The sequence below is a fragment of the Saimiri boliviensis genome, chromosome 2, assembly GCF_048565385.1.
Source record: "Saimiri boliviensis isolate mSaiBol1 chromosome 2, mSaiBol1.pri, whole genome shotgun sequence".
In the NCBI taxonomy this organism is placed as follows: Eukaryota; Metazoa; Chordata; class Mammalia; order Primates; family Cebidae; genus Saimiri; species Saimiri boliviensis.
Genome location: NC_133450.1, coordinates 34,065,188 through 34,078,347, shown reverse-complemented (window position 1 = coordinate 34,078,347; position 13,160 = coordinate 34,065,188). Strand labels below are relative to the sequence as shown.

General features: G+C 44.3%; 1 protein-coding gene across 3 annotated transcripts in view; it reads left to right on the top strand.

Annotated features, from left to right (window-relative positions):
• Nucleotides 1-13,160, top strand: part of SUSD6 (sushi domain containing 6) — a 106,434-nt gene that overhangs the window by 42,916 nt on the left and 50,358 nt on the right. For 2 of the 3 annotated variants that reach the window (XM_074393071.1, XM_074393072.1), the window contains exon 2: nucleotides 7,934-8,110. In XM_074393071.1, the coding sequence (XP_074249172.1) occupies nucleotides 7,990-8,110 (121 nt within the window). In that variant the 5' untranslated portion in view covers nucleotides 7,934-7,989. Of the gene's footprint in view, nucleotides 1-7,026; nucleotides 7,706-7,933; nucleotides 8,111-13,160 lie in introns of those variants that run through there. The other variant, XM_074393073.1, reaches the window with a different exon arrangement.

The window sequence follows — 13,160 nt, the reverse complement described above, 5'->3', positions numbered from 1 at the left end:
CGAGAATTACTTGAACCCAGGAGGCAGAGGCTGCAGTGAGCCAAGATTGTGCCACTGCACTCCAGTCTGGGCAACAGAGCGAGACTCCATCTCAAATAAAAATAAAAATTACATGTAAACAGAGTCTGATTTTTACCCACACAGCACCTGGGAGCCACGCCTTACTGAATCAGGCCCCTCTTGTCTTCAGGAGAAGAGTTCAATAGTGTGAGATGACCTTACACCTTCAGCAGGACTTTGGCATTCTCGGCAGGGCTGGGTCCCAGGGTGGCCAGGCACATGAACTGAGGAGATCTGGACCCTGGCTGCCTAGGGAACAGAGGGCCCTGGCTGTTTCCTGGCTGGCCCCAGCTGCTGCTGCTGCCTTCCAAGACCAGAAGCCAGTTTTGAAATGTGTCTTCTGGTGTTCCTATTGTCTCCAGGGCACCTTTAACCTTATTAGCAGGCTCTTGGGTTAACCTGGAAGCATCTGTGGCAACAAGAAGCCAGTAAACAATGTGAACTTTGGGCTTGTGTTGCAGACTTTAAACACCAGAAGCCCACCATGTGTGTCATCATTTCTCAGATAGCCCTCTGATGTCTTGGCTTCTGGCTAAGACTGTAAACATAAGCCCTGGGTGTTTCTAATTTACAGAGCATTTCCTCAATGTTTTGTTCCTTTTGAGCCTCAACAAAGCCGAGGGAGATAGTCAAGCAAGTAACAGCCCCACTTTACAAATGAGGAAACAGGGGCAGAGATGAAGTAAGTGGCTTCCTCAAGATCAGAGCTGTGGCCTGAGGGCAGTGTTCTTCCTCATTGAAGGAACTTACGGACAGGAAGTGAGTGTCCATGACATCACATTTGGCAGGGCACAGTCACCTAGCTGTTGATGTTGTGGGATTACAGAGGTAGAGAGGCTGCCCTTTTGGGGCTGACAGTCTAGCTGGGGCCTCCTGCTACCACTGGCTGTTGGGGCAGCAGCACTAGTTCCCAAGAAATAAAATCAGAAGGGTGACTCTTCTCACCTGTGTTTTGAAGAGGAAAGCTGGCTACTGAGGGGAAGAGATTGGATTAGAACAAGAGAAGGGTAGAAGCGGTGAAAAATTCTGTGGCTGAGAGAGACCTTAGAGCCTTTTTCAGATGTGGAAACATAAGGCAGAGCCTTCATGACCAGCCAGCTATCTGGTGGCAGAGGTGGGACTGAGTCATTGCAGGCCCTCTCCTCTGTCTCACTTCCAAGTTCACATGTGATATTCCTTGTGAGGATGACTGAGTGCTAGTTTTGAACTTGAGAGTTAGTTTCACGTTCCTCTCCAGTGATATTTTTTTTTTTTTTTTTTTTTTTGGAGACGGAGTTTCGCTCTTCTTGCCCAGGCTGGAGTGCAATGGCGCGATCTCAGCTCACCGCAACCTCAGCCTCCTGAGTAGCTGGGATTACAGGCACACGCCACCATGCCCAGCTAATTTTTAGTATTTTTAGTAGAGACGGGGTTTCACCATGTTGACCAGGATGGTCTCGATCTCTTGACCTCGTGATCCACCCGCCTCGGCCTCCCAAAGTGCTGGGATTACAGGCTTGAGCCACCGCGCCCGGCGATAATTTTTTTAAATTAGGCGAAGTAGTCATGTACATGCTAAAGGAATACTGAAGTGAAACAGATTCTTTTTGTTTAAACAAAGTTTTAGCCTCAGTATTTCTCTAGGGATAATGAATACCTAGTGTTAACTTGTTTTGAAATGCTTTTCTTTTTGCTTGATGTACTAAAGCCACAATCCCAAAACAGGTCTTGTTTTTCAAAATTCTGTATTCCAAGCAGATTGTTTCTTAAAATGATTAGATTTATAGTGTGGCCCTTTCTCCACAGTAGCTGAGTTCTCCCATTCTGGGCAATAGGTTGGAGTTTTGGAGGCTAGCTTTCCTCTCTTTTATTTCTGAAACAGTTAACTCTTGACCTAGCCTTACATGTAAACACTCCACTGGCTACCTTCCATTTATCTTTTCTTTGCAAAGCCCCCATTTCCATCACCCAGTCTATTCTGCACCTATCCGGTCTTTGGCTTCGTGGTGGAATTGGTTCCTTGACTCAGGTAGCTGCTTAAGCAGTAAGGGAGGAGCCAGTTCTTTCTGCAAAACAAAAACAAAAAACCCTAAAACCAATCAGGAACTCACACATGTACATCTTCTCTACTCCAGTTCTGTACTGGCTCCTCCCTACAGTATTCATGATTTTGGCAAACCTTTGCTGCCTGCCTGTCAGATGCCAGGCCTTGTGCTGGCTAGTGAAGATTCCAAGTTGTGTAATTCACTGTCCCTGCCTTCAAGGAACTCTCAGCCTAGTATGGTGAGACAGATGAGCAAATAGGTGTGATAACCTGTTAAAGGTACAGTCGTAGCAAGGTAAGAAGGGGTCATTTCTACCTTGGAGGTGGGTGTGGTGTGAAGTGTCAGGAAAGAATTCCTCTAGATGACCCTTGTGCTGAGCCCCTAACATGACTATATTCCTGGGGGAGGGAGCAATTAGGTTTTTGAGATTTGTTTTAATGGCAGTTTGTTGAGAGAGAAGACAGGTGGTCTATTGGAAGGCCTTGCTACATTAACTTTATATTTTGTTTGAATAGGTAATATGTGTATGAAATACAACACTCAAGGTAGTAAAGGGAACCATGCTGTAAAAAATGTTTTTCTATTTCCCTGTTAACCACTCATTTCCCCTCCCTGAAGGCAATCGTTAGTTACCAATTTCTTGTGCTTTATTCCAGTTGAGTTTTTCAGTACTTACAGGTGTGTGTGTGTGTGTGTGTGTGTCCTTTAAAAATACATGCACATACGCAAGTTATTTTTTTCACATACTAATTTTAGAAGTCATTCCATATTAGCACAGGTTGAAGTGCCCTGTTCTTTTTTTTTTTTTTTTTTTTTTTTTTTGAGACGGAGTTTCGCTCTTGTTACCCAGGCTGGAGTGCAATGGCGCGATCTCGGCTCACCGCAACCTCCGCCTCCTGGGTTCAGGCAATTCTCCTGCCTCAGCCTCCGGAGTAGCTGGGATTACAGGCACGCGCCACCATGCCCAGCTAATTTTTTTGCACCTTTAGTAGAGACGGGGTTTCACCATGTTGACCAGGATGGTCTCGATCTCTTGACCTCGTGATCCACCCGCCTCGGCCTCCCAAAGTGCTGGGATTACAGGCTTGAGCCACTGCGCCCGGCGCAAGTGCCCTGTTCTTTTTACACCACTGCATGGTATTTCATTATATTGGGTGTGCTATTTAAGCACCCCCCTTTGATGAACTTTTAGGTTGCTTTAGTCTTTTGCCTTTACAAGCAGTATGTGAATATCTTTCATATATATGTCATTGCACATGTGATTTCTTAGCACAGATTTTAGAACTGATAGGTCAGACTATATGTGCATTTTTGGGGGGAGGTAGATATTAACAAGTTGCTCTCCATAGGGCTCTATATTTATTATAAAATGCTAGCTAGGCAGAGTGGCTTATCCTTCTAATTCCAGCCCTTTGGGAGGCCAAGTTAGGAGGATTGCTTGAGGCCAGAAAGAAGTTTGAGAGCAGCCCAGGCAACATAGGGAGACACCTCTGTCTTAAAACAAACAAACAAACAAAAACTAGTCATGGTGTTGTGCGCCTATAATCCCAGCTACTTGGGATGCTGAGGCAGAAGGATTGCTTGAGCCCAGGAGTTCAGGTGAGCTCTGCTCACATCACTGCATTCCAGCCTGGATGACAGAGCAAGACCCTGTATCTTTAAAAAACAAAAACACACACCAAAAAATAAATGTAAGATTCTTTACCATTTGGCAGGCCCCACAGCTCTTCTTCTGCCTGCCCCCGCCCCCCAATCAAAATCCTCTAAAATCCCTGCCAGAATGATCTTCCTAAATGAACTTAGTCTTATTTCCCTGTTTAGAATCATTATAAGGGTAAAATTTAAACCCCTCTGCTTAGCCCCTGCCTCCAGCCTTTGTCAGGAGTAATGTGCTTCCATAATACTCTGATCCACTTGTATTTGGTGCCTCCTTCTTTTTCCTTGCCTCCTGCCTGCCTGCCTCCCTCCCTCTCTCCCTCCCCTCTTTTTCTCTCCTTCCTTCCTTCCTTCCTCCCTTCATTCCTCCCACCTTCCTCCCTTTTTCCTTCCCTCCTTCCCTCTCACATCCTTTAGGATTCAGCTTAGCATCACCTCCTGTAGGCAGTCTTTCCTGACTACCACCGCTTAAGCACAGAACACCAAAGCACTATCTTATGTGGCCTCAGTTCATTCACTACTTAAATATTTTCTTGTGCACATGTTGTGATGTGGCACATGAAGGTGTCATTCTTGATGATCCACTGGTTATTGCCTCCAGGGCATGACAGCTGCCTGGTAGAGTTACCTGGTGTGGCTGCATCTAAAACAGCAACACCAAAGGGCCCATTGCCAACTCTGTCACTGACCAGCTGGGGCCCCTGAGCATATCCCTTAACCCCTTTGGACCTTGATTTGGCATCTGTCAAATGAGATGGTGGAACTTGAGGAACTCTAAGGCCCCTGAAGTGCAGGTCTTATTAATGATTACAACAGCAACAGCAGCCAGTGTTTACTGAGGTCTTACAAAGTACCAAACACTTTGCCAGGCACTTTGTCTATCCTAATCCTTGTATCAACCCTATGAAGTTAGTATGGTTACTGTTCCCATTTTACAGACAAGAAAACTGAGTCCAAGAGATGTTATGTGACTTGACCACAAGGTCATAATAAGGAAACAGATTTGAATCTAGGTATTCTGACTTTACTGCTCTTAGCCACTTAAATGGACACACATTCCACATACAGTTTTCTGTATCATTTGGTGGTCACTCACAGACTCCACCCCAGATTCTCCAGGAACCATACCTGTTCTACAGTTTTAAAGGCTCAAACGGGAGTCTGGGTGAAAGCTGGGAACAGAAGACTGCCATAGTCAGAATTATTAAGGGGAAGTGGGTGAAGACCAGTGGCTAGCTCTGTTTATGAACCTTTTGACAGCTTTTCAGTTACCCTCTTTAGGAAGGGAGCATAGGCCTGAGTTATGCGTCAGACACAGATTAAAATCAGATCAGGGGCTAGGTGCAGAAGCTCATGCCTATAATCCCAGCACTTTGGGAGGCTGAGCTGGGGGGTTGTGGCTAGGAGTTTGAGACCAGCTGGGCCAACGTGGTAAAGCCCTGTCTTTACTAAAAATATAAAAATTAGCTGGGTGTGCTGGCAGGCACCTGTAATCCCAGCTACTTGGGAGCCTGAGGCAGGAGAATTGCTTGAACCTGGGAGGGGGAGGTTTCAGTGAGCCAAGATCATGCCTTTGCACTCCAGCTTGGGCAGCAGAGCAAGACTCTGTCTCAAAACAAACAAACAAAATCAGATCTGGGTAATATCTCTGGCAGAGGCCCAGGGGCATCCTTTATTAAGGTTATAGATGACAGACTCCCTAATCTATGCATATAAAGCCTTATTAATGGAGAAGGGGGTGTGCGTGTAACTTTAAAAAAGGAAATGTAATATTATATGGAATACCTATTGTAAACTAAAATAACTGGCAAATGAAATCAAATAAGTCAATAAAATACAATAGGCCCACACCGTAATGTATTATAATGTATTGTCAATCCAGTTGCCTCCCTAAAGGCTTATAGAAAATAAGTCTGATGACCAATGATGATGAGCATTTTTTCATACTCATCATTACTGGTATAAATGTCTTCTTTTGAAAAATATCTGTTTATATCCTTTGCCCACTTTTTGATGGGGTTGTTTTTTCTTGTAAATTTATTTTGATTCTTCGTAGATTCTGGATATCAGCCCTTTGTCAGATGGGCAGATTGCAAAAATTTTTTCCCATTCTGTTGGTTGCCAGTTCACTCTAATGATTGTTTCTTTTGCTGTGCAGAAGCTCTTAAGTTTAATTCGATCCCATTTGTCTATTTTGGCTTGTGTTGCCATTGGTTTTGGTGCTTTAGTCCTGAAGTCCTTGCCTATGCCTATGTCCTGAACGGTATTGCCTAGGTTTTCTTCTAGGGTTTTTATGGTGTTAGGTCTTACGTTTAAATCTTCAATCCATCTGGAGTTAATTTTTATATAAGGTGTAAGGAAGGGGTCCAGTTTCAGCTTTCTAAACATGACTAGCTAGTTTTCCCAACACTATTTATTAAACAGGGAATCCTTTCCCCATTGCTTGTTTTTGTCAGGTTTGTCAAAGCTCAGATGGTTGTAGATGTGTGATGTTACTTCCGAGGCCTCTGTTTTGTTCCATTGGTCTATATCTCTATTTTGGTACCAGTACCATGCTGTTTTGATTACTGTAGACTTGTATTATAGTTTGAAGTCAGGTGGCATGAGGCCTCCAGCTTTGTTCATTAGAGAAATGCACATCAAAACCACATTGAGATAACCATCTCACGCAAGTTAGAATGGCAATTGTTAAATAATCTGGAGACAACAGATGCTTTAGAGGATGTAGAGAAATAGGAATGGTTTTACACTTTTGGTGAGAGTGTAAATTAGTTCAACCATTGTGGGAGACAGTGTGGCGATTCCTCAAGAATCTAGGAATACCATTTGACCCAGCAATCCCATTACTGGATATATACCCAAAGGATTATAAATTGTTCTTTTATAAAGACACATGCACATACGTGTTCATTGCGGCACTGTTTTTAATAGCAAAGACTTGGAACCAACCCAAATGCCTATCAATGATAGACTGGATAAAGAAAATGTGGCACGTATACACCGTGGAATACTATGCAGCCATTAAAAAAGGATGAGTTCATGTCTTTTTCAGGGACATGGATAAAGCTGGAAACCATCATTCTCAGCAAACTGACACAAGAACAGAAGACCAAACACTGCATGTTCTCACTCATAAGTGGGTGTTGAATACGTGGACACAGGGAGGGGAACATCACACACACAGGCCTATTGCAGCGGGGGAGGCCTAGGGGAGGGATAGCATGGGGGTTGGGGGTGGTGGATTTGGGAGGGATAACATTAGGACAAATAGCTAAAGTAGGTGACGGGGCGGAAGAATGGATGCAGCGAACTACCACGGCATGTGTATACCTATGTAACAATCCTGCACGACCTGCACATGTACCCTAGAACTTAAAGTATAATTAAAAAAAGAAAATCTTTAAAGTCTTGACCTCTGATTCTCTCTCCCCTCCTCCCCTCCCCCCCTTTCCCTCTTTCCCTCTCTTTCCCTTCTGGTTCCTACTTTTCTGAAGTCTTTGAACTAGAGTGGGTGGCGCGGTAGGGCTAATTAGCGATTACAGCCCATTCTCTAAGTCCTGTCCTGTTCCTCCTCCCCTCTCCCTGTCTTTGTTAGGGACAGCCAACAGAATGTGGTCACAGGTGTGTTGGGTGAGCTTTGATTAATCAGTAAATTTTTGAGATTCACGGCTGTGTGTGTAGTCAGATCCTCCAGCTCATCAGCCTTTGGCAGTTTAGCAAGCAGGCCAGGGCCCTCAGCTCCCACTGCTGCATTCCTTCTCTAGGCGGTGTATTCTCCCTTTACACACGTGTTCTCTCTCTTTTGGTTAGTTGAACTTGGTCTGAGTCAAAGTGACAAAGGCAAAGCTTGACTTGGGTGTAGCAGCTCTGTGTCAATAGCCCCCTCTCTGCTGGAGCCTCCAGGCAGGCGGTAGGGCAGAGCTGGGCAGTTTCTGAAAGCCCTGCTGTGCCTGACTGACACCTAGGTGAGACAGAGCTCACCTCCTGGCTCCAGCACCCTGCAGGCCTTGTTTCCCCGGGGAGGAGTTGAAAGCCACTTCTGTGCTTGTCTCTCCTGGCAGCAGAAATTCAGTTGCTAGAATTTTGTCAACTTTGTGTGTGATTATGGTTTCCTTACCAAAGTAGCTGCTTTTAACTTACTTATTGCTGAAGTTTTCACTTTATCTGTGTCCTTGTTTGTTTGTTGGTTACAGGATTCTTCTGGATTTTAAATCTTTTTCTTTTAAAAAAAAACTTGGACGGATAAAAGATGTGCCATGGCAGGATAGCACCAAAGAGCACCTCAGTGTTTGCCGTGGCTTCCGTGGGACATGGAGTGTACCTTCTGCTGGTGATCCTTAGCACCCTGCTTGGAGACGGACTTGCTTCCGGTGAGTTCTGACCTGCCTTCTGTGTGTGGGTGGAAAAATACTTAATACCATCGTTTATCTAAAGACTAGAATGGGGACTCTCCTCCTGGCAGGCAGTTTCAGGGAGAGCAGAGGGTGGAGGGCTTTTGTGCTATGGTAAATATAGCAGGGAGCCAGTTCTTCTGGGGCCTAATGAGCCAGTTGGAGGTGGAGTGTGTGGGACCCTGCTGGTGGTAACCTTGTCACCCCTCTCCCCCAGCCATAATCATTAGGAGGACAGAGGTATAAGGAACACAATATTCAGATTAAGGGTGGGGGGAGGGTAGGGGAGTGATAGCAGGGGGTGGGGGGATTTGGAATAAGGCTGCCTGTGTTCAGTGCCCATTCTCACTACTTGCTTGCCCTGTGATGCTGAACAAGTTGTTCTACTGCTGCAAGCCTGTGTTTCCTCAGCTGCAGAATGGGATAATAGTGGTATCTACCTCATTGGGTGATTGTGAAGATTGAGATAATACAATAAGTAATGATTGTTAGCTGTCTTTTGTTTGTTTCTTGTCTTTCTGTGCTTTTTCGCAGAATGAGTGCATAATTGAAGAATTATAATGTAGTGAAATAGGACCTGGTCACCGACACTACAAATGTTGTGATCTTAGCAAGAGACTTAACCATTCTGAGGCTCAGCTTTCCCTCTGTCAAGTAAAGGGGTTTACCTGGAATAATCTTTAAAATCATTCTTTGTCCTTCAGTAAATGCTTTCATGATTCTAAGGACTTTGTGGTTGAAGAGGGTAAGCTGGAGGGGCCCTAGCAGGGGCTAGAAATGCACCATTGAGCCTTTTTTGTTTGTTTGTTTTGTTTTTTTGTTTTTTTTGAGACAGTCTCACTGTGTCGCTCAGGCTGGAGTGCAGTGGTATGATCTTGGTTCACTGCAACCTCCACCCCCCGAGTTCCAGCGATTCTACTGCCTCAGCCTCCCCAGTAGCTGAGACTACAGGTGCATGCCACCACACCCAGCTAATTTTTTTTTATTATTTAGTAGAGACGAGGTTTCACCATGTTGGCCAGGCTAGTCTCAAACTCCTGATCTCAGGTGATTCCCCCCACCTTGACCTTTCAAAGTGTTGGGATTATAGGTGTGAGCCACACACCCAACCCATTAAGCCTTTTTGAGTTTTTACAGCCCTTGTTGCCTTCAACAGTGCTCTAAAGATCCTTCTAGGTGGTCTTTGTGTGGTCCACTAGACAAAATGCCCTTTTAGAAAGGACCTGTTTGGGTGTGTACAGTAGCCTCTGGGTGGTGTGCCACAACCTACCTCTGTGTCTGTGAGCTCTGGAATCACCATTGAACTCACCAGTACTGGTGTTCCTACTGGACTTCATTAGAAACAGATACATGGCACTTTTCTTCACTGTGGATGTGTTTCCTGTAGAGGGATCTCTGAACTAGAATCTGGAAGGGGACTTTGGTGGGAGTAGTAGGGGAGTGGGATATTATGGCTGTAGAGCCTCCACAGTTTGGTGTTATTTCTTTTATTCTCTATCATCTGCCACCACCCAGTTACCCAGCATAAACAGATAATAGTACAGTCTCAGCTAATTTTTTTTTCTGAATTGTTGGAAGAAACAATTACTGATTTTTTTGTCCATTGTAGCCTTCTCCACTACCAACATAGAGATTTACCTTTCCTTCCACCCCATTCTGATACTTAACCCAAACCTTTCCTCCCTAGTCATGAGGAGCCCCTGGCATAACCCAGGGGGCCATGGTGATTGGGACCCCACAATGTGGGCATCATGGTTATATGAGGTTTCAAAGGAAGAGAAGACCAGCATGCACCAATGTGCAACAAAATGAAGCAGAGCCTCCATTTATAGGGTCACTCCAAAACCAGAGGAGGCCTCTAGAAGTAGTAGTTGCAGAACCACAAAGTATGGTGACTTTGCCTTATTCACCACTGTATCTTTAGAGCAGAAGTTGGCAAACTGGCCCACAGGCCAAATCCTACCTGCCACCTACTTTTGTAGTCTTCCAGTTAACTGTTGATATTTTTAAATGGTTGGAAAAAAATTAGAAGGGTATTTCATGACATGTAAAAATTTATATGAAACTCAAACTTCATTGTCCATAAAGCTTTATTGGAACACAGCAATGCTCATTCATGTATATATTGCCTGTGGCTGCTTTTGTGCTACAGTGGCAGAGTTGAGTAGTTGTGACAAAGACCATGTGGCCTGAAAAGCCTAAAATGTTTGGGCTTTAAAATATTTGGGTCTTTGTAAAAGAGGTTCTCCCCCAGCCCAGAACATGTGGTGCTCAATAAGTATGCACATGAATGGAATGACTATCAGAGCAGGAAGGAAGGAAGGACTCGTCAGAACCAGCTTGGGCTTCAGAGAACTGTGCCCTTGCTGCCCAGCGTCTCACAGCTTATAGTAGGGCCGGGGCCTAGCTTGGTGCCTGGCATACCACTGTGACCTGCCAGAACCACAGAGTGTAGTGACTTTGTCTTATTCACTGCTGTGTCTTTAGAAGTTGGCAAACTGGCCCACAGTTTAGTGTCATGAAGCTATTCTACTTACTCCTACCCTCCCTTTTGTTGGCTCCATCCCTCCCATTCTCCACCTCATATTCCAACTACCCACACCTTCCCAGCTTCCCACTCGAGGTCTGAAATCAATTATCAGGTTCCATACTGGCTGAATAAAGAGATTATTATTTTCCGTTGTAGAAAAATATGTCTTTACAGTGTGGGCTCAGACCAGGATGGGAAAGTTGGCTCTTTTGTTTTCTTTCCCCTCCCCTACCTGCAAAAAGTGCTCCCTCTCTGCCACCCCAACCTCCAAGTCTTTTCTACTCCCCATGAAACATGCGTACTGGCAGGGGAAGAGGGTTCACCTTTGTTTAGATCCAGTGTACCAAATTGCCACCAATGTTTTTCCCTGTCTTTGGAGTGACTTCCCGGGGGTGGGAGAGGTGCCCTTTCTAGGCCTGAAACCCAAAATACACCTGTATGGTTGTGCCTGCATAAGCAGCATGCCAAGCAGGCTTGCCCAGAAACCAAGATCTCAGATACTCTGAAGCTGAGAAAAGGCAGTTTACTTCAGGAAAATGTCATTTCCTCTTTTTGCATTTCTTTTTTTCCTTTTCTTTTTATTTATGAGATGAGCCTTGTTCTGTTGCCCAGGCTGGAGTGCAGTGGTACAATCAGCTCACTGCAGCTTTGACCTTCCAGGCTCAAGTAGTCCTCCCACCTCAGCCTCCTGAGTAGCTGGGACCATAGACATGCGCTGCCATGCCCAACTAGTTTAAAAAAATTTTTATGTTGCCCAGGCTGATGTGGAACTCGTGGGCTGAAGGGATCCTCTCCCCTCTGCCTTTCAAAGTGCTGAGATTATGAGTGTGAACTACTGTGCCTGGCCTCCTTCTTGCATTTCTTGCCTGTTCCTTGTAGCTGTTCCTGAACACACACTTTGGAGACATTTTTAGATGGGTGCTTGTAAAATATGCAGCCTTGCTATCCAGTGGGCTGTAGTAGATAGACCCCAGCTGTGTGTGTGTGTGTACGTGCACGTTCATGTCTGAGAATCCCAGTAGACCTAGGTAGTGGGCATCCTCTGGGGTGCAATTTGTCTGCATTATCTCTGGTCATAGATACCACAATCATCATCATCTATATCATCTCATCATCAAATATCACAGTTTTAATCACAGTCTAAGGTTTAGCAGGAAAAATCATGTAGGAAGAGGTACTTGAGAGTTCTAGGGTAGAATTACATCGTGTTTAAAGTTCAGGTTCCATACTGGTTTCTCTCATCTACAGCTTGAGATTTAGAGTTATAGCAGAGAAAGTGTTAAAGAGGCATTGGATCAAGCTTTCCCTTGGTCATTCCTTTAAATTGGGAAAATTATTGAAAAGTTTCCTTTTTAAGGCTGGCAAAAGGAGACATATCTTATTCTTCACACCTAGTCACATCATGCAGTGGGTAGATCAGAATTAAAAATAAAATCTATGCACATGCTGCCCAATTTGTCTTTCCTGGACTAGGAGAAATTAAGGTCTCTTCCATGTAGCAGCCTTTCTCAGATCTCCCAACTGTTTTCGTTTTACCTGTAATCTTGAGACTTGCTGTCTGGCCTGAGGCAAATCACATGACCTGACCTCTTTGTGTCTTTTGCAAAACAGAAACAATAATCCTTAAGAATGTTAAGTTGGTGTTGTGTAGACTAATAAAAATGATTGGAAGGCACTGGCATATAAAATGTGTGATGTAATTCCCAAGCAACAACAGAATTGGTATGTGACCTACTGTTGAGTCACAGTATGCAGTAGACTTTTTATGCGGTTGATATTCTTTGCTGTCATTGAAATATAAAACTTAAGGTGCAAAGTACTGTTTGAGTTGGAGATAAGAGATTTTTGGAGCAATTATCAAATTTGACCAGTGAGGAGGGATTAATTTACTTCGGGAATCCTCACTGCCTTCCAGAAAGCTCATGTTTGCATAGTTTGATCTTAGTCCAGCTGGCTTGCTGACTCATAGAAAGCCTTTGTTTACATTCTCTTTTTTTCCACAGCTTATTTACTAAACATACTCACTATTTTACTTGTTTCTGATTTTTTTCCCCTCTTAAAATGTTGCCATGACATGTTAGGCCATGTGAAATATCACACAATCACCTAAAACAATTTTAGAATATCAGGGAAAACACCCATCTGCATTTCTATATGACAATGAGAAAGCCAGGCAGTTAGTTTTCATTGAAAATGGAAAATATTGAGAGTTAGGTTCTCTGGGAGATGACTTGGCTTTGGCCCATAGCAGAGAGATGACTTGGCTTTGGCCCGTAGCAGAGAGATGTTGGCAGGTGGCCCTGGCTCACCTCATCTCGGAAGGACCCTGGAGTCAGAGATAATGTTCACTGAGTTGAGAGGAGAGGACAAGTGGGAAACTGATGTATATAGAGCATCACATATGTGTCAGGCTCTGTTATCATTCCATATAAAGCTCTTAGAACACCCAGGATAGTTCGTTGTGTAACCATTTTATAAAAGATAAACTGAGCCAGAGGA